The sequence below is a fragment of the Lissotriton vulgaris genome, unplaced genomic scaffold, assembly GCF_964263255.1.
Source record: "Lissotriton vulgaris unplaced genomic scaffold, aLisVul1.2 SCAFFOLD_742, whole genome shotgun sequence".
In the NCBI taxonomy this organism is placed as follows: Eukaryota; Metazoa; Chordata; class Amphibia; order Caudata; family Salamandridae; genus Lissotriton; species Lissotriton vulgaris.
Genome location: NW_028249572.1, coordinates 637,101 through 662,023, shown reverse-complemented (window position 1 = coordinate 662,023; position 24,923 = coordinate 637,101). Strand labels below are relative to the sequence as shown.

Here is a 24,923-nt window from a genome sequence, read left to right as displayed (position 1 = left end):
ACAGGCAGAGTCAGAAAGGCACAGAGAAAAGTAAACATTTACCTGTTTTATGCCTGTTTTTTAGCTACTTTAATTTTTGGAGCTAAACCCTTCCCGCTGATGTTAGTAAACTGTTTAGCAACAAAAAGTATGGGTGGGTGCATAGGAACGCCCATGTTACACCCCCTTAACGCAAAGTAATGCAAAGCAGCGTTTCACACCTCTTTGGGTTACTTTTCCATATAAACCAATGCAAATATTGATTCGTGTTGCGTTGTGAATCCCAAAACGGGTTTTGCGTTGGGCTAGCATTTTAAAAAGTAATCCTAACCGGACGCTAAACCGTTCAGAATCTGGGCCAGGATTTTACAAGTGTCGTTCTTTTGGGACTTTAAAGGGCATAACAGCCTGCTATGTATAGTTACCAGGCTGAAAATGTAGTTCCAGATAGTGTAATGCACAAGCATTGGAAAGCAATAACATGTGAAATGGATGTCTTTTATGCATGGGGGCGGGGTCCCAATCAAAGAGATAAGCCTTTACTTGTACACCATATTACAGATTCGCATGCGGACCAGAGAGAGTTGTAATTCTGAGCCCCTTTTGTGGTGCACAATTAGTGCACCCTTCTTTGGGAAGGGGTTTGAGAGAGCACATAAATTCACCCCTCCAAAGGTAGGCCAGTACGTGCATCAGTGAAACCACTGCTTCATGCATCATTGTTGCACTGTCTGTAGCACGTGCACTGGAAAGAATGCATTTTTAAGTCTAGGTACTGACAGCATAGCTGTTAAACAGACCTATTACTGGCAATATACATAGAGTGGGCTTTAGGTCCATACCGTTCAGCCATTGGCTTTCTACCACCAGCCACTTTCAGCCATTGGCCATAGGCTTTGTCAATCACTTCTAGGGCCAGCCCAGTAGCATATTCATCTCTCACCTAATGCTATTGGCTGTTTGGGTGCATTCTTCCACCTGCAGCGCTTGCATTGAACTGAATAAGTAACTATTATACAACAATAACCCTCTCTATCTGCTCACACTTGCTACCTCTTGATTGTCACTCTCTAATGAGTAAATGCTACGTATTTTAGCACATTAAACGCAGACCTGTGTTGACTTTGCCAGTGTTTGTTTTTTCTGTGTGGACTCACGGTCCCAGTTTGTTCCGGAAACATGCTATGGTTCTTTGATATGCGTCCTGGTATCCAAACCCAATACAAGATTTTCATCAAGCGGCCTCTTCATGGGCAGGACTAAGTCCACGTGCACTGAGGGGCAGAGGCCACCCAGGCAGAAATGAGGCGATTAGCTCCCAATGATTGTTACTGGACTAGCGTGTGGGTTTTTGGGGGAACAGCAGCGATGAAACCCATTTCACCCATTTAACTTCACTTCCATATTGGAACTGGTTCCTACTGCTCAATGTAGTTGGTTGAATCTGAATGCACCCTTTGTTTGTTTTCAATGGACGCACTGTCCTCAGTCCATTGTCCGCCATCCTGCGTACCAACCCCTGTCTATAGGAAGCAGAAAACCATTGTAACTGGCCAACTGGAACTTGCACCAAGACCACCAGTGCTTCCCACCTCAATGTCGAGTTTCAAACCGGAGATGTCCATGTTTTCGTTCGCCTGATCCTGTTAAATGCAAACCTAATTTTACTCGTCCTTTGACTGAAGCATATTTTATCCACCAGTGCCTGAAGCCCGGATCCAGGCGCTTTCTTTAATTTGCGCCATCTGCTAAGCAGAATTTGTAGGTCTCGGCAGGCCTTGGGGGCATTTGTCTCATGGACAGTTAACTCCCGTCTAGGCCTAAATAACAGGAGATGAAGGGAGTGGGGGCGAGAGGAGGGGCCCAATGAGACAGCATTCGAGAGCGCGTGCAGTACGCAAAGGTTTTAAATTAACCCATTTAATTCTGCCCTGGAGGCACATGCCATCAATCTCCGTTGTATATTGGAATTTTTTTGAACATTTAAGTATTTCTCTAATTTGTCCGCTGAAAATTGCCCGGCTGATTTAGGAAGACATTTTGTGGCTGAGGAGGAGGGGCAGGAAGAACTTGCTGTTTGTTTTTAGGCTGCCGCTGACGAGGCTGGGAGAGGCACAGATAGGCGTCGAGTAAACTGCCCAATAGAGGCTTCCAAATTCTTGTGCATTAGACTTGTCCGACTCCAACCATAAGAAGGGGCTGATACACATCAAACCCTCCTCCTGAGTGTCAGCCCCATACCTTGTAGGGGGTCTCTCACTTATCCAGTCTCAAAGACTTTTTTAGCGGAAGGAAACTGCTGCTAAAATGGCGATAATTTTAACGAAGTTCTTGCTAATATGCCCCCAGGTTGGTAACCACTCCTGCTACAGAGTGTATGACCTAGCAGTGGATTTTCATCTAAGCCTCTATGTGGTTATAACTCTGCACCATTTGAAGATCTTGACCTTGAGAGGTCATTCAAATGTAACCTGGGTACCTGGGTAACAGGGCTTCACTTCTGAAGCGATAGTTTGTTTACGCAGTCAACAGAAACTCAAGCAGATCTCATGCAAGTGGTGCAAATCTGATTTTTTTTTCGCTACATTTGCTAGAGATGGTACATGGTGCCAATCCTTTGGAATTAACATGGCTGCCAGTGCTTCTCCATATCTATCTGCAACAAAGAAGTGATAGATCACAACATTCTATGGCCGGAACAAACTGTAGGACACTGGTCTGTCCCAACTTCTGCGTCATTGTTTCCCACAGCATGAGAAAGGTGCTCCAGGCCTAAGGTTGTGCAGACCATATCAGAGCCTGTTCTCTGAAGAGTGAGTCTTTTCCTCCCAGGGTAGGAAAGTCCCAAGTTACTGCGGGTAAAGGCAACAGTCCTAACAGGTGCTTCTGAGCAGTCATTTAGAGGCTGAAGTTCATTCTGAGTGGAAAATGCAAAGATGATAGGACTGACTTAGGTCCACATGCTCCAGTTCACAAGGATGTAAGCAGGTCGGACGAGTGTATGGAGTGTTTATCTTCCATCATCAAGTGTGCATTTAATTTAAAATCAACCCTTACAAAAATAGTGTCTCTATAGTAAGGCACTGCTCTTGATTAAACGTGCCGGCCAATATTATTTGGTTGCTCACACTCATCTAAGAAACCTACTGTTGAATGGTAGACCCAGATACCAATGCCAACATGCCTCAATCTCAATTTCATAAAGAGCTCCTGCTTCAACAATCAACATATCCTACACAGGTGCAGGTACCCCCAGCCAAAAAATGGATTGCTCCCCCATAGATAACCAACACATCAACACCCCAAACAACTACTGTGCATTTGTAATAAGAACCTACAAACTCGCTCGTCTCCCCAGATGACATAGGCGCATTCTGATGTCCTGGCGCTGTCTGTTCCACCAAAGGTATTTGCAGAGGAACATTCTAGTGTTCAGAGAACTGGAAGAGGAGAACCCCATCTATGAGGACGCCTTCAGGGAGGTGACTCTCTTTGCTAGCTCACAGCCGCTGACAGTGATTTTGTGTCATGTCATGTTTGTTTCCAGAGGCCAAGCCTGTTTGTTATGGACCACATATCCAGCCACATGGCTGATTTTAGGTTTATCAGCGGCCAATGGATGCCAAAGATAAGGGGGCAGTTAAGGATCAGGAACAGATAGGTCTGTGTTAGTTTGGAGGCAAGACTGTGAGATAACCTTATGTAATAATGGTGACATATGCCTACGGTTAATATTTCACATACATCTCAAGCCTTGTTCAGTAGACTATATTGAGCAAGGGCAATGATGGAATTTAAATGTCCTCCAGTACTGAGGACGGGTTATTGTTCATTTTTCTAGTGCGATCTGTGAATGCAGCTGTGTCATCTTTCAATTATTTCAGAAAGGGCTACCTATGACAAATTCTACTCTCCAATCGACCCCTCATCCTTTGAACCATGCACGCACCTTCTGACAGAAGCCGGTTGCACCTCTATAATATACACTAGAATGTGAGCACCTGATTTCTTAATCAGGGGAAGCACGCCAACAGTCTGTGAGCTTCATGGTATAAGAGACCACTCCGCCCCGCAGGGTCCTAGAAATCCAGAGCCAAAAATGTGGTCTTTTGGACAAGGGTTGCATGGGACGTCACGGGCAAATGATGCAACTCACAATAGAAAGAATGTATGATCCCTTGTCATTAACAAGGTGATTTTTGGCATGCACGCCTCCGTTAACCCTGCAGTGATATTCTGTAAAGATGTGTCTTACAAAGCCAACAAATCTTTATTACTCCCTGTTTTCAAAGAAAGGCCTGTTCACTGTTATATTTTGTTACCATTAAAGAAATTCAAGGTATAGAAGGTATGGATCTGTACAATATGTGCATGTGCTTCGCATGGATTCTGGCCTCGCACTATATAATTCATATGATTGTTTCAGAAAGAACTGATTTGCCTATAAGAGGAACTTTTAGGTTGGCAGTCAAACAATAAAAACGTACACGAGCAAGAAGAAGCTCAAACAGTCTCCTGGGGGCTTCAAGTGTGTGCAAAGGGCGCTTGGAAATTTGTGGCACTACATGATCTAAGGTATTCATAGGAGCACCAATTTTTATGGATCGGCATGATACATCTATGTAGGACTGAGCTGATATACCCAGGATTCTCAGACAAGGTAACTCCATTACCTTTTTGTCTCAGTGGATTTAATGTGAAATGTGTCACTGTAGCGCAGCGGGGAAATGCGAGCACAACAAAGATATCTTGCTTCGGTCCAACCCACCGACCCGTCTATGTTCCACGTCCATCATATAATAATGCAGTACGCCAGTACCAACCATCGTCTCTGAGGAACCAAGCCGTCCTTGAATGACTAGGGTTTTGCTTGCCCCAATGTCAACAGCTACCAAGTTTTACTTGGATGAGAGTGGGATGAGACGGTCCTATTTGATCATTTTCTTGATGCTTGTAGCTTTCCTTTAGTGGCCATTTTGGTAGAAGATACCAAACTCTAAGAGTCACATGAGAAACTTTGGCCAATTCAAGTAAAGGCTAAGCCTTCCTTGATGACATGCTTGTGGGAGGAAGCAACAATGTATTTCGTTATGCCAAGTATGCACCTATCTAAAGAACAAGAATGTAACAGGATTTCTGACACTTGTCAAACAAAATGCATTTGCAAAGGGATCTCAGAAAGAGTTGAAGGACTTCAAAGTTGTCTGGAAAAAGGGTAAGCAAAGAAGGCGAGTTTTGCTAAACCCTCCAAACTACGGCACATAAAGTGCAGGGGGGTACTGTGCGGAGAAGACATCACCCACTGTTGGAGGATGGGTAGTAGGCAAGTCATAACTTTAGGTAGTAAGACCCTACTCTGTAGGCTCATGCAAGGTCACCTAGATCCTGGTGTACAACTCAAGAAGAAGCAGACTTGCGGGCTGGGACATTGGGAGTTTTGCAAAGGACGCATGATACAGTGGGCCATTTGGGTAGGAAGAGGGGCAGTCCTATGTCAGAGTTTTGGAGCATGTGACTCACTCACACCTGCTGACATTAAATGGCTCGAACAAGTTGAGAACTCACACACTATTCCAAAAGGCTGCTCTGCTCTCAACATCCCACCTACTGACTGCTTGGGTCAGAATGTGGGTTGTGTTAAGGGTGTGAGGAATATAAAAGTGGTATTTAAGCGAGCAGCAACAATGACTTAAGCGGAGCAGGGGTCCCCACCACTGTATTGAGACTTAGGCAAATCTCATTAAATAACTCTGCTACCTAAAAAAAGTGCATCATCCTTATACTAACGATACAACAGCACCACCAAAAAACCCAGTCCAATCCAAAAAATGACACAGAACACTCACACATGTGGTTGCTGACCCCTTAAACGTTTGTTCTGTGCTGGATGCCATGACTTGAGAAACCCATAGTGATGCCTCCTGCAAAGTCCTGCCCACCCCGGAGCGGGGCTAGAACCTCAATGCGGCAGGGGAGCGGTAAAGCGCCCTTATCATGGAGGCAGGAAGTGGCTGGCGGTCATTGCTACAAAGGCTTCCGTCTTGTGCCTACTTAAAGCACGAGGCACCATGCTCCCCATGGCAGCATTTCATATGCACATATTCACCCAAATCCACACAGCAAACCAGGAAGAAGCTGCGGGTCTATTGAGATTGGAGACCCCAGCAAGCTTCCTCGGGACACCAGTGATACAGAGAAAATTGGATTACACTTCATAGTTTAAAGCCTGCTCATCAAATCGAAAGGGACAAGAGGCAGCTGGAAGAGGGGGAAGGGCAGGGGAGGGAAGGGTTAGGCAGAGAAACACCAAAGCTAGACCTTTGCATAAAGAGAAATTCAAACTGAAAAAGAAAAAAAAACATTTTTTACAACATTTCAATTTTCTCGCCATATGTTGGTTCTTTACACAGAAATTCAGTTCGTTTTTTGTTCATTTATGTCTTCTACGGGATTTTTTGTCGAGTTTCAAATATTCAGCGTTGTCTCGCGATGTTCTATGTTCTTCGCTTCGTGAACACACAAAGTGGTGAAAGAAACAGTCCCGCCTCTCTCTCTTTCTCTTCTTCTCCTGTATGACCATGTTTGTGTGTTTTGTTTTGAAAGGTGTTGTATTAACATTTGTAGAATAGGCAGAAGAGGGAGGCAGCCAGTAGCCAGATGGGTGCAGCCAGCTCCAGGGATCCGCTCTTTGACATTGCTGTTCCAGGTCCTGCAGGGGAAGGAAGTAAAGAGAAGTGTCAATAAATGGACCCGTAGATATTAAACTTTCTATTAGTACCCGCATCCAACCATGGACTCCGACCTGAGCCAGTGCTCGAGTGACGGCATACGGTAGTGCGGGGAGTTGGCCAACTATACATAGTTGTGCAGCAAGGATGCCATGGCCTGGGTTGCAAGTAAAGAAGATGGCCTCTTTGACTGCTACTCTGGTAGTAAATACTTATTACAAAAAACAGTGGACCCTAGTAGTTTGAGGGATCAGGGTAAGAATAGACACAAACTGGAATAGTATTTATGTCCTTTGTCCAGCCGGACAGGAATTTATTTGGCGATGCACACAATCAGAAAGTAATGTCAAGGGGGCACAGCCCGTGACCTACAGTGAACAAGACAAAACAACAAGTATAGGCAAGAGCGAGCAAATCGGTCTGTATACTTATAATCAGTGAACAGACTTGATTGTAGTTTGAGTGACCATTGTACATAGCATACACAAGCATATTTAGTACATATGATCCTATTGTGTCGATGACGTTTCGATGCCGAAAAACAAGATAAATGGCATCATCTTCAGGACAAATATATAAATCATGTTTGTGTTGGAATTATAAACAATTGCCTTTCATGCAAGGCAGATCCTTAGGCGGGAGGTAGTACAGGTCGAGAGGAGTGGTTCAATTAGGACCAATGATAGCGTGGATTTCAGGATATCCCGCTTTTGAGTCAATTAGACCGTACAGATCACGGCTCGAGTTTTGCCTGTTGCAGAATCGCAGGACGTGGCATCTTTGTGTCTATTCTTATCCTGATCCCCCAAACTACTTGGGTCCACTGTTTTTTGTAATAAGTTAAACGCCCGAGGTCCCTAGTGTACTACCTTCGGGTTCCCTTTTTTCCTATAACTGCTGGTAATAAATACAGCAACTTTGAGGTTTCAATGTGCCACTCGGAGCTCCGTGCCACTGTACCACTGCACCAGCTGCACCAATGATAGCTGCACCCATAACCACATGGTATGCCCTGCACAACGAACTGTATATATGCGTCTCAGTGGCATTCATGCTTACAAAGGAGCAACTTTACTAATATTTGGTGAAACGCCATTCTGACGCATCCCCAGGTTTACTAGTCTTAGTAATTCTGGGAATGTGCAAACAACCATTGGTGGATGAATGGAAACACCCACGCTTCACCAATTGAACGCCTTCCTGGGACAGAGTAATGCCAGGAAGTGACTTGCGCTGCCTTGTGTTTCACCAGATTTGTTAAGCAACGCAGTAACACGCAAGGTGGCTCTGCGTGGTATAGTTATTCTCATTTAAGGACTTACTTCATCCTTGCGTCACTCTGTGTGACGCAAGGAAAATTCAAGCCCATGATAAATCTACCTCAATATGTGTACGACTTCTTTTGCCAACTGTGTTATTAGGATCCCCCTCACCGCGCCTTTCTGTGACTGCCTTCAAGTGAGGCCACATTTATCCCACAACACACTTTTATTTGCATTATTTGCAACCTCGTCAGCCTCTTTTTTTCCTTTCTGTTGTGGAGGGAAGACAGTATTCCTCATTCCCATGTTTAAAGGGGCCATCCAGGGAACAGAACATAACCTGCACACTTACCCATTCTTACATCATCAACAATCACAAATAATAAGGGATTCAGTTTGTCCCTATGTTTCATGATGTTTTATTGGGTTGTAAAACCTACTGTGACATCATTCAATAGATGGCCAATCACTGAAGAGGTTTTATTTAGGTGGCAAGATGAATCAGCAGTAATAAATCGCTTGAAATTGATGCCATCAATGATTACAAAAACCATGACCTTGCAAAAGCAGACACCTTATACCATTAGTATGTGTGCGACCAGTTTAGGGTCCACTGGCATAGCAGGATGCTGTGGGCCCTCAAGGAAGCACAAAAAAGGCCCTCTGCCTTGTTTGGTAGTAAAATACAGCCACAATCCTGAGCCTCGGTGCAAGTGCAATTCTGTACTAATGATAACTAAGGAATAGATGTAAGAAATACTGGTTGCAAAAAACTGGTCACAATATTCAACCATTAGTAGTGCACCCAGTATTGAATTTTACGAACTAGCCTATCTACTAACAAGTGTGTTTGTAAAATTCAGATCCGGAGTGGGTTGTTAGAAGACAATAGGTTATTAGTGGCGATGGATGAGTCTTTCACAAGTAATACGTCCACAATTGTCTTTTTTCTTGGAACCAAGGGGCATATTAGCAAGAACCTCGTTAATATTATCGTAGTTTTAGCTGCAGGAAACTGCAGCTAAAACAGTGATAATGGGCTTGCTAATATGAGTTATAGAATTCCAATAGAAGCCCAGGTTAGATGTGCAGGACATCTAACCTGGGCTTCTATTGGAATTCTATAACTCATATTAGCAAGCCCATTATCACTGTTTTAGCTGCAGTTTCCTGCCGCTAAAACTGCGATAATTTTAACAAGGTTCTTTCTAATATGCCCCCAAGTTCCAAGTAGTACCTCACTCTCTCAGAGTTGCGATATAGAGCTGTCCAAAGCCTGGGGTGTAGTAACCCCAGCTCGCTGATAAGCAACAACAACACTCAGTAAATTATTGTCCAGCTAGTGCTTTTTCTTTTAAGAACAAGAAGTACTTTTATTACACACAACTTTCTAAATACTGCCCATTAAATTCCACAGCTATACAATTAGGTAGATGGAACTACCTAAGGCGACACTCTCATTTCACGTTACACGTCTAGCGGGTCCGGATCTCTACATACACAATATCCCACCTATACAAGATAGAATATCATGATACAAGAGGGTAAAATTATCAATAAGGCTGACCTAAATGCTGTCATTTTGTTACCTCATCAGTAAAGCAATCGTGTTGTAATGCATCAGTGTACCATTACTGAAGTCAATGGGAGACAGGACCAAAATTAAATAGCATTTATTTCAGTGTAGAACCTTTCTTTGGTAACTTTCACAGTATCAATAAAGCATTGTGTTGAAAAATATGTGTCCCAGAGTCTTTGTTTCATTTTTATTTGCTGCCACTGCAGCTTCTCGACCGCCCCACTTGAGCTCCCTGCCTGCCCAAGCCCAGTACAAATACTTGGGCACCAGTTGTAAAAATATATTAATAAGAACACTGTGCAAGGCCCTGTGTTCAAGAAAAAGCATTTCCTGATAGCAGGTGAAGCTGCTCGTTGCGAGGCAGATTTACGTTGCCTGACGCATCTCTGCAAATCGGCAGAGATGCGCCAGGAAAGATACGGCACGCAAGTTCATCCTTGCGCCACCCATGATGCGCCGCATTTACAATGCGGCGCACCATGGCGCAGGAATGAACAGATGCGTGTCGCATCTTGGGGGTAAAGTTGGCGCAGTACTGAAGTTGTGTTGCGAACGGCACGCAACTCCAGCACTTTTCCAACTTGCCCTATCTTTAACGTGGTGCGTCAAGCCTTACGCCTGCTTCAAGCAGGCACAGGGTTTTGACGCATCAGCGTTGGGAAAGTGACTCAGTGAAATCTTGACGCAGGTTTGATGTGGCGCAGGGCCTTACACCATGACGCATCTCCATAGATGCGTCACGTTGTAAATGCCTCGTAGGGATGCGCCACATTTACGCCGCCTTGCGTGACGCAACAGCGGCGTAAACGTGGCGCAAGGGGCTTGTAAATCTGCCCCCTAGTATTCATGCCTGGAGCAAGAAACGCCCAATAATCCAGCACGAGGGGGTTCAAACTTTGCATATCTGCTCTTTGTGGTACCTCAAGGAGAGGCAAGGACACCACCAACAGTTTTTAAGCATATTAGGGCTACAGACGTCCCCCTATGTCTCCGTGGGGATGCTGAGCTCATGTATTTATACTTGGGGATTGGAACGGTAAAGACCTACATTGGCTGGCCCAAAACCATATAAAAAGATGTACAGAAAACACATTGTTATTTATACCTCTATAAAATCGCTGCTCTTGTCAATTGGACTTTTATAAATCACTGGATCCTGGCAGACACAACATGTGAGATGGCCAAAATGAACCAATTGTATGAGGGTCTGCAGCATCAGGGGAAAACAAGAGATATTTATCCGTCTTTGATTATTGTGTCTGTGGCTGTACTCAAACTTTGTGGCATATGTACTAGAGAAGTGGCAGAGCTTAATGCAGCACACTTAGATGTTGCAAAACGTAATTTTTTAATTGATGGCTTATGTGCAGGAAGGGGCACCTTCCTGCGCATAAACAATCAAAGGCCTTTTTCTGTTTCCATTTGTGCTGCACAATGCAGCGCACATGGAAATAGCACAACCGAGGAGAAATTAAACATTTCTCTTGTGACACCTGTTTAAGATCAGGTTTTCCCTGGTCTTAATTTCGGCGCTGCCCCATATTTACGCTGCCCTTGTATATATTGGGCTGTGTCAAAATCAGAGGGTTTTGCAGTGGAATGCCCATCGTAAAACCTATTGCCCACCCATTCAAACTAAATATAATGTGAAAGGGGGGCCTTATTTACAAGGCAGAATTAAGCTACATCAAGTGGCTTAACGCTGCCTTGTAAATAAGATAAAACACATATCGCGACAGGAACATATAAAGTCTGTAAGAGTAAGTAATGAAGATGTTTTTCATGGAGGAGTTCTGTGAGAGAGCAAACCTCAAGTTGTCTGTGATGTCTCTCAGAACAGGAGTTAAAAAACAAATTTGTTTTTCACCTTTTACCTAGCTATAATTTTATGTTATATGGCTACCAGATTTACCTGCCCCTGCTTTGAACTTCAATGCATGGTAGTAAAATTAAAGGGGGAGCTATACATAACATGGTTTCTCCTCCCTGTTCCAAATGTAAAATGAAAATAGCTGAAGCCCTGCCACAAAACCACACCACCCTCTACATCTCACAGCCCTTCCCCTCATATCCTATTGAATCTCTGCTCTCTGCTCTCCACCAGAACAGAGAATCATCACTGCACTTAGGGGTTGTTTAAGGGGAGAGGGGGGTGTTTGCGGTTGACTCCCCCCCCAAATACATGCATTCTTTGCTTGGTAGTTGGGTCTGGGGGGCCCTGTGTCAGGTCTGCCATGTTGTGAGCCAAGAATAAAAGACAAAATAGTGACCCTTTTATGTAAACAAGAGTGAAAGAGACAGACAGAGAGAGATGTCCATCTTGTGGTTGAATTTCAAAATGTGAAACCTAGAATCAATACCAGCTTCCCCAATTTTACAACTCTACTATCAAGGCTTTTTGTATCAGAGATGAAGAAGGTGTGTGCAGTGAAAATACATTTAAAATAAGTGATCCCAGAGAAGAGACTCCAGAACGTTGTATTTCACATGAACGCATTCATGAGTTCAGAGAGAGAGAAATACCAGGACCTAGGTGGGATAGGCAGGGTCATAGTTTCAGCAGGGGTGTTTGGGGTGTGACACCTCTCATATGCATTCTTTGTTTGGTAATTGTAACTAGGGGCCCTAAGTCAGATCTGCTGTGTCTTTATCGGTTTTAGTTCTCAAACAAACAGTGGTGGCTAGGGAATCCTAGTATCGCACAATCTCATGTAGCAAAAAACATTTGAAAGCTCACAAAAAGAACCAACTGTTGCCCACCTCAAAAAGTGGTTCACCGCCAACTAGAACCACAAATAATTACAAATCCAACAAAAGAATTTGAGAGGCAACACACACATACAAAGAAAACAGGGACCTAATGTCAAGAATGCACAAATGAGACAAGAGGTTGTCTTTATAGATCTGATCTTTCATTTCATATGCTTTGCTGAGCTTTTCAAAGCAGACAACGCGTTTCACCCATATTCTGACTTCTTCAGGGCATCCAAGAAGTAAAAACTCATCTGTAACACTGTTCTTAAAGGACTGTGTTAAATTTTCCAATTAGAATGTCAGTTTAAAAAAAAAAATTGAGGATATCAAGTAACTTCAAAGAGAAGCTGTAGTGGTGAGAGTCATTCGCAAACATACTAGTGATGTGTCACCATGAACCGTATCTTATGCCAAACCCGTATCTGATTCCGGCATCTAGACTACGTCGGATTTCGTTTAGTAACATCAAAAAGACTTTAGTTCCCGTTCTAATTTCAGTAAGAGTTTTAACTTGTTAATTTTTTTGATAAACATCTTAAATATATGTAGTAGCAAATCCGCACATATAAAAGTACTGCTCAAATGGGTACAAATGTATTACTTTCTGGAATTCATGAACGTTGGTAGTAGTAGGCTTGGAAAGCTATGTCCGTTTCAGGTTTCCAGGCATTCTACAGGCAATTAAACACCCAATAGGTGATGGGATGAATGCTTGCAAATAGTCTAACTAGAGGCAGTCAGTCGGGATAGCTTTTTAACCCTTTGTTTTTCACCCACTGGGCCACATTAGACAGAGGCCCACATAATTCAACCCAGGACTGACCCTGTTCCTCATAGCAACAGTCTCTCTGAACGTTGCCATGAACGAACCCCTCCATCTTGAATGCATATATAGATTTAGTACTATACCTAGATGTAACTACCCTTTTTTTGCTTTCCACCGTTTCTGAGATTCTATACTTTTTTGTTATTCACCATTTCCACATGCAGATGTACATCTAGTTGTAGACTTACATGTCTTCACTCCCTTAAATCAAGGTGTGAAGTTTTCTAACAGCAAGATTTACTTACAGCAGGATTTACATGTGTAAAGTTATTGCTGGCAACTTTGCACACATAGGTGGAAATCTCGACTACAGTGACAGACATCGCTACAAGTGAAAGCATAGTGAAAATTAATAGAGGTTACTATTAATTAAAAACTATAAAAAAAATCTGTAAAATATAAATTAATTTTAAAGATCTTTTTTTAAATTCTCAGAACAAATGTAATAAAATGAAATTAGGATTTAATATTTAATTTAAACACCTCAATTTTATTTATAAATAACAATTTTCAAACAATCATTTAAAGAAATGCCCCTTTCAGTATATTTTTAATCTTATTTCCTAAATGTTGTATAAATCTTGTGTTTAAATAATGTAAATTATTTGCATTGTTCTACAAGTTAAATTGAGTATTAACTGTTGGAATAGTACAATCATGAATTAGGAATTATATGTAATTGTTTAAATCTATCCATCTATCTATCTATAGTATGTAATTTTATTTCCCTGTCTACAATGAGTCAGTTGCAGTGATAGTGGCTAGATACATGATGTGGTGATTGACTAACCACAAGGCTGGCCTGGAGCACATTTGAGCCCGCTCTGTCACATTTAGGGTTGCAGTTACGTTAGAAGCGTACTTTGTGAACGGCAACGATCTTACTCATTTGTGGATGGTGTTTTTTATTAGTATGTCCCTCCCTAAACCCCTCCTTATATTTTTCTAAACTCATCCTATTTTAATAGTAAGCATTCCCAATTTTCCGGCCACTCTGTGTTTCTCCCACATTTACTAATAAAATGTATACCAACTTATGCGGCAATCTCTGCCACCATGGCAGAGTGAGTGAGTGAGTAAAGATTTATAGAGTGCATAGTTACCCGGAAGCATCCCAGTGCTAAACCAGAAATAGGGACAAAGGCGGATAGCAAAAGAGTAACACAAAATCACTAAGGAAAGAGGTAAGTTTTCAGGAGTTTCCGGAACCGCAGATGGCATGATTCTGCACGCAGTTTCAAGGGGAGGGAATTCCACAGCTTAGCTGTGTTTACCGAAAATCGCCGTCCTCCTGTGCGTGCCTTTTTTACTCTAGGCACTATAACCAGGCATTCATGATCTGAGCGAAGGGATCTGTTAGCTTTATAAGGCAAGACTAGGTTCTTCAGGATGGGGGGCCCCTTACCCTGAAGAAGTTTGTGTGCAATGCACAGGGATTTAAATTGTACCCTTTCGCATATCTGAAGCCAATGCAGCGACTTAAGTGCTGGTTTTGCTGACATTCTGACTGAAGTGTCCATGAGAAGCCTCGCTGCGGCATTCTGGATCTGTTGAAGTTTGTTAAATGTAGCTTCCGGTGCACCAAGAAAGATAGCGTTACTGTAATCCAATCTGGACAGGATCAGTCCTTGGATCAGCAGCTTCCTAGAGGGCTGCGGGAGAAGTGGCAGAACTTTTTGGGCCGATCGAAGGAGGCCGAAGCAAGCTCCCGCCGTTTTTTTGGCTTGGGTCTTGAATGAGAGATCCTGATCCATCCAGACTTCAAGACTTTTGATCTCATTTTTTGGGCAGTGGAGCTCGCCCAGACAGGTGGGCCAGATGGTCGAAGGCAGTGTGGACCCCTTATGCCCTAGCAGCATAATTTCGGTCTTTGACCCATTCAATTTAAGAGAGGATTCGCACATCCAGGAATACATTTTTGACAAGCATGAGTGAAGAGTGTCCGGACACTGAGCAAGTTGGAATAAGGAGACAACCAGTTGGGTGTCGTCTGCGTAGCTCACGATTTTGATCCCAAACGGGGCAACCACCTCCTCCAGAGGGGCCATATACACATTGAACAATGTGGGGCTTAGGGATGAGCCCTGTGGCACCCCACACTGGAGGGGAATTGTGGCCGATCGTGAGTTGCCCTCCCATACCTGAAAGGTGCGGTTGCTAAGAAATGAAATGAGCCAAGACAGAGCCATCCCTACCACACCTACATCTGTCAGTCGTTGAATTAAGACCTGATGGTTAACAGTGTCAAAAGCTGCACTTTGGTCCAGGAGGATCACTGCCACTGATCCTCCTGAATCCAAGATGCATCTAGCCTCCTCAACGACTGCCAGAAGGGCGGTGTCCGTGCCCTGGCCAGGGCGAAAGCCAGTTTGCGAATTCCGAAGAGACCTCTGCACAGAAAAGGCATAGGTTTCTGACTGTAGGTTTGTAAATAGTGTTTTACAGTATGTGAGTAAATACCACTCTAGTAGTAATTTACTTTTACTACAAAAGGCAGCTTGTGACTAGGCCCGTATATGCCTAACCTGTGCCCAGGACTTGTGCTTACTCACCACCTTGCCTATGACCCTAACTGGTCTTACCAGTGATATAGAAAAAGTATACATTGCACTCCAAAAACTGAATTGGTGGCTGCAGCTAAGATAGTAGGCTATGCTGCAGTGAGCACTGAACCCGCTAAGCTATCTTGCACCCTGTCTGAAAAAAGCAGTCAAGCTATGACTACTACTCTTGATCACATTCACTGGCTATCTATGGAACATATATTCTCTTCATTGTGCCTCATGCTCAACACTCCTGTCCCTTTTCAGGGCAGCGTTGTGCTCTATGAAAAACCAAGATAAAATGATGACATTAAAAAATGTGGTATCCAACAGGTCACTGAGTAGTTATTCTTTCCAAATTTAAATGTGCATAAATATCCAGTTTGGGCAGGTACTGATGTGTATGGGAGGAAAATGTGGGGAGATGTCAGTAGGAGGGAAACATGAATAAGGAGGCAAAGGGGTCTTGCTGTAAATCCTTTTCTCCAGGCCTCAGGGCAATCAGTGGTTCCTGGTCAGTACTTGTGAAATATTTTTGCTTAGCACTGGGGTACGGGAGCCTTGTGCACTACTGCCCTGCTCCTTGGATGGCAAGGTGGCAGAGCAATTATGGCTTACCATTGGCTAATTTGTGCCAGTGGTTGAAGGAGGTTGGCACCGGCTCTCAGTATTGGGAACCGAGACTTCTATTTGTTCATCAGAGTTTGATGCAGAGGAAAAGAAAGGCAGACAAGGGAGAAAGAAGGAGGAGGAGAAAGGCGAGGAAACAATTATTAAGAGAGAAATAAGGGCTGGAAAATAACCCGCAGTTGTGAAATATAGACAAAGGATGCAAGAGGCTTGAGGTGGAATCATGAATAAACATTTGATCTACTCAACATTTGGTGGCACTGGTGGTGGGTCCCTAAGAAAATCATTGGGCCCCTGCGCATATTGTTTTTACAAATTAAGCAGTGAGGCTAACGTGTGGAGGTAGCTAGAGTCCGGGAGTCAGATACACTATGACAGAAATAACACTCAATAAAGGTCACAGGTCAACCAGAGCAACAGTTTAAACATAGTATAAGGGCCAAATTACGAGTTTGTAGGATGGGATACACCGTCACAAACGTGACGGATATACCGTCCACCATATTACGAGTTCCATGGGATATAATGGAATTGTAATTTGGCGGACGGTATATACGTCACGTTTGTGATGGAGAAAACCCTGTCCAGCAAACTCGTAATCAGGCCCAAAGTCTTTACCTTCAACCGAAGAATAAAATGTAATAGTATTTTTTAAAAATAATGTCCAATATAAAGTAGAAGGATGTCAGTGCTGGATAAGGAAGACTTGGGGGCATATTAGCAAGAACCTCGTTAAAATTATCGCTGTTCTAACCTGGGCTTCTATTGGAATTCTATAACGCATATTAGCAAGCCCATTATCGCCGTTTTAGCGGCAGTTTCCTGCCGCTAAAACAGTGATACTTTTAACAAGGTTCTTGCTAATATGCCCCATGGTGTGGTAAGGAGATTAAGGAGAGTAGAGTGTAAATTACAGGGTGGGATGCTCTAGTTAAGAATAAAAAAAGGTAGTTTGTGGATAAGTCATTTATGAATTGAAAATCAGGACTAAAAGGTTCCTTGATTTTTTAGTCAACCTGCTTGGTGCCACAGAACGGAGGTAGAAGTGTGTTTGCGAAGATTCTACAGGACCCTCACAACAAAGTCTAGGTCGCGGTGCTATTCTTGCTAAAGATTATAGTGGAGGCCCATTAGAAGACTAATACAAAAGTTGAGTCTGCTAAGAACAAGAGGTCATGTCAGTGTTGAAGGAAATGCCAGCCCACATTTTGTGAATGTTCAATGTTCAATACTTGAAATCTGGCAGCACTGGTAGGTTACAAATGTTTTGAAAGTCATAGAGAGGTTGAAGTGTACACCAGGACCTCTGGCAGGTCATGTAGAAGGATTTATTTGAGAGTGGATAGAGGTAGTTGAAGATGCAGGTGCTGAAGCAGCAAGAAGGTACATTACATCCTATTTTGATGAATTCAGCATATCTTATTGAATGGCCATCCAGGAACAGAAGGCTGTGAGTCAACCTGAGATCTGGTTCTGTAGGTGAGGGGCAAAGCTTGTAAATGGGAGAAAAATGATGTTAGCATCTTGGTAGCGGTGGTAGGAAAACCTAGAAAAATTAATGATTGAGCTTGGTAATGACATAGAGAGGGAGAAGTGGAGAGAGCTTATGATTGAGGCTCGAGGTGAGAGGTTGAGAGCCAGGAGCACTAAAAGACTAAGAAACAACAATCAGAGAGGAAGGATGAAAACAAAAATCAATGCCAAGTCTGTGATGTCAGGATTGTCTTAGGTAGATAGCAGAGCGCTGTGATCGACAATATCAAACAAGGCAGAGAGACTGAGAATAAAGAGCATGGAGAAGAGGTCATTGTGATGATGAGCAGAAGAATTCTAAACTAATCACTCAAGATTTTTTTGTGAAGAAACAGAGTAGAGAGAAGGGCAGCAGTTAGTAGTAGGTGAAGGGTGTGTGGCGCTTTTTTGGTTTCGCATGCACGTTTCTGTATAAATCTTATAAGGGGTTTACATCGCGCCTCCTTGATTTCCTTGCTGTTCATTGGTTCCTGAGCTTGCCACTTATTTTTACTCTATTGTTATTGGCTGTAGCATACCGTTTCCTGTTGTTCCTCGTGTTGCTCCTCGTGTGCTTGTCTTATCAGTTTCTCGTCGCCGAAGTACCATATCCATCTGCTTTTCTTGAACTATTTTTTTAAGGAAAACGTTGTCCGTGCAGCTGAGTGGACAGTTCTGGGTCCTCAGCGTGTTGCTATACTGTAGACAGTGGCGCACGTTACAGCCTAGAGTGCCAGCCGGTGTGCAGCTGGGCCACAGCTTCTGGTGCCACACCCAAAAACATAAGGTACTTGTCCATGTGTATCTGGGTTACCACTCTCAGGTCGACAGCGTGATGCTGAACCTAGGACAACGGCACACAATCTGGAGTGCTTGCCAATGTGGAGCAGGGCAGCAACTTCTAGTGCCGCACTCTCAAACATACAAACAGGCGATACCAGTCCATGTGCGGATAGGGCACCAATTCCACACTGCTGTGACGAGAAGAGGGGGCAGCATGAGGAAGACCATGTTAGTGACCGGTGCGGCTGGAGAACTGCTCCCTGCATGCGGCATCACTTTGGCGCTGACCTGGCTCCGAAGCTCCTGGTTGTTGGTCAATTTGTCTAGAGCTTGTCTTGTTTGACTTGCTCCTACACTACCGTGTTACCAAAATGTACAGATTTTCCGTATGTCCCTTGTTGTGGGGCATTTCGATGGATAAGAACTTTTTAGCTTATAGCACCCATTTTCTTCATACCACTGTCAGTTTGCAAGCAATGCATGCCATTTACAGTTTCAGTCGCGCTCGAGGTGTCTACGCCGTTCTGGTCCCGTACACTGGTGCGGTTGAGGCTGTTCTTTGGATTAACATATACAAGGGTCATATGTCGAGACTGTGGGTTTGTTTGAAAGAGAACTTTGAAATCCCTTGTCTGCGGGTGTCTGATGATATTGGGGTCGGTGCGATCTTTTTTGAAAGGTGGGGATTAATATGCCTTTTTCTGGTGGTGCGCGGTAGTCTGAACTTGGGGTTGCTTCCTTGTTCGCAGAACTGCTGCTTGTTGCTTTTTGTTGAAGCACTCCATATGAGTGCATGTGTTTCTCTTCTGGAGTGCATCAACAAAAAGAAAAATGTAGCTCACTCATTTTCCCTTTTCTTGCCCATGTGTGGGAAAGAGGAGTGTGTGTGCGAAAGATGTAAATGGTGAGTGCTGTGAGTAGCCATAAAGGTGTTTAGATGTGGAGACTAGAATGCACAGAAGAAGGATGGTACGCAAAATGGGCTGAAACATGTTTTTGGTTACCAGAAAACAGCCTAGTTGTGTCAGTTACTTTAGCTGTTGAATTACAGAAGTTGTTGAACTATAGAGTAATTCTATGGTTATGGGTTCTGTGATAGTAAGAAAGACATATAGTGAAGTACGGTAAATGAATAGGTTACACACTTGAGTTTAAGGTTATGGCACAGACTATAGTATTGTACAGATTAGAAAGATATGAAGAGAGTACCTTAGCACACATTGCCTAGATTAAAAGGGAATGTATCATGCTGTTATGAAGCCACACATACACATAAACAGAAATAAAAGAGACCCCTGTTATAAAAGATGACTGAATTCCAGTTGATGGGAGTTGTGGTCTTTCTCTTCCAATTTCCTTTTTTGTTTCTTGTCTGATACTTGGAGTTACACCCCACTATCTCTTCTCAGCAGCTTCTCTTCCAACTACTAACTATCTCCATGTTCACCTTCTTTATTTTAACAACTATAAGTATGCCACGCGTTTTCCTTCCCTGAAGTAAATGCCTCTCATTTTCACCCTCTATCTGTTAACATGGGGGTATATTCCTTCTGTCCTACTCCCTATCTGATGCTTGTACCTGCTGTGACAGGTCCTGCTGTCTCCTCCTCTTCCTCCCACTCTATTGTCTGTTGCTGTATTGTCTTCTCTTCCTTCATTCCTACCCAACTCTCCATTATATCTTTTGTACATGTTGTCCTGGCCTCTGTCCTCTCCCTCTCTGATACCTGTTGAAGTGCTGTGCCTTCCTCCCTTCTTTTCCTCTGCTTAAGTGTGTGCACGTTTGGGTATTTGTATAGCACAACCCTGACTAAGGAGCATCTGAGTTCCAAACCTTGGCATGAGCCCACCTCTGTGACTCCAGAGTGTTTACAACGAGGCAAAATGTTTGTGAGTTGTGAATTCTAATACTTGTTATTGTGGCTTGTGTCTTCTCTGCTTCTCTCACTTCCTCTCTCATACCTGTTGCTGTGCCATGTATTTTGTGCCCTATTCCTGCTATTGTGGTCTTTGTCCTCTCACCTCCTCTTTCTACCTCTGACACCTGTTGTTGAGCTCTCTAATACCTGTTGCTGTTTCTACCTCTGACACCTGTTGTTGAGCTCTCTAATACCTGTTGCTGTGTCGTATGTCATCCTCTGCCCTCTCACATCAAGTATCGGCCTTTGTCCCCCGATACCTCTAGATGTACCCTGCGTCCGGGCTGGACTGGCTACCATGCGTTTTGGCATGCTGCCGAGCTGGGGGCTGATGTAACTGCGGTGGGGGCTAATTTAGTTGATGCTTTAGTGTGCTTCGAAATAAACAAAGCAAAACGAATTTCGTATAGGCACACGCAGGTCGCCATCAACGAAATCAGCCCCCAGCTCGGCAGCATGCCAAAATGCCCAGTAGCCAATCCGGCCCTGCCCTGCGTCCCTCTCCTCCTAGCTCCTCAGCTTGTTCTCTCTCACTCTCCCTCCCTGACAGATGTTGGTATGATCCTTCCCTATCCCCCCTCTCTCTCCTCTGTTCCTAATACCTATTGTAGTGTCGCATGTCACCCTCTGCCCTATTACATGTAGTTTCGACCTGTGTCCCCCTTCCGTGACACCTCCAGATGTGCCTTGCGCTCCTCTCGTCCTCACTCTCCCTCCCTGACAGATGTTAGTATGATCCTTCCTCCCCCTCCCCCCCTCTCCTCTGTTTCTAATACCTATGGCTGTGGCCTAAGGCCTCCCTCTCCATACCTGTAGCTATGGCCTGCTCCTCTCTCCTCTCTCTGCAGCTCTGTTCCTAATACTTATTGTTGTGGCCTGAGTCCTCTTGTTCCTCCTCACCCTCCCTCCCTGATACCTGTAGATATGCCCTCCCATCGCCTCCACTTCCTCCCAGCCTCATTAAGATTCCTCACATTGACAAGTGTCTGTGGTATCCAGACACCTGCTCCCAGGGGGCCCATTTATCACAGCGCTCTGATCAATAATACATGAAACCAATCAGAGCAGCTCTGGGCTCCTGGGGGAGAGGCTGTCATTATTTATCTGTTCACAGGAGGAGAGGTGGTTTCAGCTTTACCCAGGAAGCCTTTCATTTTCAGTGGGCGGCAAGGCTCCAGACAGGCGCCGGGCCCGGGCTGGGGGGGGGGGGGGGGGGGGGGGGTAGGGGCTGCTGGGAGGACAGCGTGCAGGGCTCATTTCTACCTATCAGAGTCAGCTCTTTTGGGGTTTCTGTGTAACATGCATGCAATGTTTTTACTTTATCAGGACACATGTATCATGCATGCACAAGTGCATTAGGTGAATGTTTGCAACACCGGTGCCACTCACATATCCCAATAAACTGGGATAACACACAACCAGCAGGCATTCTGAGTGAAGATCACACAGGTGGGCAGAAGGTCCCTCAGTCTAAACTGACTATGAAGACCATCTACCAGAAAGTACTTCATCCTGCAGACAAATGGCTTCCCATCAAAAAACACTCTCACAGACCCATGCACCTCCCCTATGAGGCTATTCCTTTACAAAAACTCACAACCTGCAACTATATACAAAAGCTGTGTATCATAACAAACCTATTAGACCTATCATGTCGTAAAGCAGTTTGCATAATATTTATTTACGTGTCCATGCGCGCGTCTTCAGGTGAGATGGGAGGAAAGTGGGTACAAAAGCATATTATTTGTGTTGAATTTGATGAGATCACAAAAATGCACCAGTCTCCTCAACCTGCCCGGCTTGTCTAGCTATAGAATGCCTTTGTAGGGATGGATGCAAAGAAGATATGGACAGTAATAGATGGACCAGGGGGAGATACATTAATCTGGGGTTCTTATAAAAGGCCTGTATAAAACGACCAAATCAAGGGCCCGATTTATATGTTGGCTATGTGTGTTCAATGTCACCAGAGCAACCGAGTATAGAACCACTAACATAATGGCCTACCCGCCTGATTTAATTGCTGGTGGGCCAGAGGTTTGGCTACGATGGTGACTCCTCTGTCACCGCCATAGCCAAATCTTCCCGACAGCGTGACAGAGTGAGGACCATTGAAGAAATTGCGACATATCCGTTTGCCCAATTCACATGGGGAAAAATGTAGCCATTTTCCTTACTCTCCTTGAGGAACAGTAAAATGTAAATATTGCTAATTCCGCCATGGGAGATGACTCCCATGGTGAGGGGAGCATTATATTATGAAAAGGAAAATTCATTTTGGGATTTTCTTATTTTTTTTACACTGTTTGGTGCAGGGTTGTGTCAACACTGCACCAAACAGTAATGTGCATTGACTGGAACCACCCTGACAGCGGACCTATCAATGCTTTAGAAATGACAGCCAGCTTGGTGGTCAATTATACATTTGGCAGGTTGTCCTTCCACCAGGAGACACAATAATTTAATCGGCCCTTGTCAGAACAAGGGGCCGTCTGCCATAATTTAAATAGGGCCCTATATTGTGTATTGACCCCAAAACACTTTACTTTTAAAAGACATACACAATAAGTTAAGGAACAAACATATTTATTCTACAGAGTTAAATGAGCCAACGGAATGATAGTGGGGTGAGAATTGCAATCTCAATAAAGAAGGTACAGGAGATTGGGCCTGCACACTCAGCAAGGAATGTGCAGGGTAGAAGAAATGTATGTCCCATTAGGAAAGAGCAAAATAAATCAATGTATCACCAGGATATGAGTAGGAGTGGGCGGAACTTGCAGTGTTTCACTCCGCAGAATTACGTATAGAAAAATTCTGTCGAGAGTCCATGGAGTTCTGCCAATCGCGTGAAATATGCAGAACTCTGCGAGATTCCACTAACTTCTGACAATGGGTGGGAAATATGCAGATTGCGATGCTCGCAATGCAGTTTAGCACTGGTAGCACGAGTAGCACTGATAATCAGCATGAACGGCACCATGTGTTGTGCCAGAGCGCGCGCGGCCATTCGAGTTGATTTTGCTGCTGCTCGAGTGGAAAATCTAATCGGGCTGCAACGACTGCTTGCGTCAGCAGGTATTTTAAAATGGCATCTGAAGACTCTGTGGCTACCAGAAATAACACAGCAAATCTCACTTGCAAGTGCACATTGCAGCACCTCACATTGTTCCTACGATTGGTTCATACACCGATTAGCTGAATTTAGCAGGAACTCCACATTACAAATGAAACGCAAAGCTATCCTATTCTGCCATCAGATTTATAATTCCGCCCAGGTCTAGATATGAGCACTGAAGCCCCAATGGCAAAGATGCCTGACGGAAGCACAGCATCTCCATCGTACCAGATGCTTAGTGGAAGCACTGCATCTCCATTGTACAAGAAGCTGGATTTAAGCACAGCAGCTCCAATGTTCAAGGTGCTGGATGGAAGCACAGCATCTCCGATGTTCAATGTGCTGGATGGAAGCACAGCATCTCCAATGTTCAAGGTGCTGGATGGAAGCACAGCATCTCCAATGTTCAATGTGCTGGATGGAAGCACAGCAGCTCCAATGTTCAAGGTGCTGGATGGAAGCACAGCATCTCCGATGTTCAATGTGCTGGATGGAAGCACAGCATCTCCAATGTTCAAGATGCTGGATGAAAGCACAGCATCTCCGATGTTCAAGGTGCTGGATGGAAGCACAGCATCTCCAATGTTCAAGGTGCTGGATGGAAGCACAGCAGCTCCAATGTTCAATGTACTGGATGGAAGCACAGCATCTCCAATGTTCAAGGTGCTGGATGGAAGCACAGCAGCTCCAATGTTCAAGATGCTGGATGGAAGCACAGCAGCTCCAATGTTCAAGGTGCTGGATGGAAGCACAGCAGCTCCAATGTTCAAGGTGCTGGATGGAAGCACAGCAGCTCCAATGTTCAAGATGCTGGATGGAAGCACAGCAGCTCCAATGTTCAAGGTGCTGGATGGAAGCACAGCAGCTCCAATGTTCAAGGTGCTGGATGGAAGCACAGCAGCTCCAATGTTCAAGGTGCTGGATGAAAGCACAGCATCTCCAATGTTCAAGATGCTGGATGGAAGCACAGCAGCTCCAATGTTCAAGGTGCTGGATGGAAGCACAGCATCTCCATTGTACAATATGCTGGATGGAAGCACAGCAGCTCCAATGATCAAGGTGCTGAGTGGAAGCTTCACAGCATATCCATACTAAAATGTTCTGGATGGAAACACTCCATCTCTAACGTAAAAAGTGCAAATGCTAGCACAGCTTCTCCAGTGTACAAGGAGCTGGACGGAACACAGCATCTCCAATGTACAAGCTCCTAGAGGGAAGCACAGTATCCCGAATGCCAATGTACAATGTGCTGGATGGAAGTGCTCCTTCTCCAATGACCAAGGAAGTCTG

At 44.2% G+C, this 24,923-nt stretch overlaps 1 protein-coding gene across 1 annotated transcript in view; it reads right to left on the bottom strand.

The window, feature by feature from the left end:
- Positions 1-5,654: 5,654 nt before the first annotated feature.
- The window catches only part of LSAMP (limbic system associated membrane protein), a 548,122-nt gene continuing 528,853 nt past the window's right edge, over positions 5,655-24,923 (bottom strand). The window contains exon 8 of the mRNA XM_086950375.1: positions 5,655-6,688. Within this exon, the coding sequence (XP_086806501.1) occupies positions 6,591-6,688 (98 nt within the window). The 3' untranslated portion in view covers positions 5,655-6,590. The remainder of the gene's footprint in view (positions 6,689-24,923) is intronic.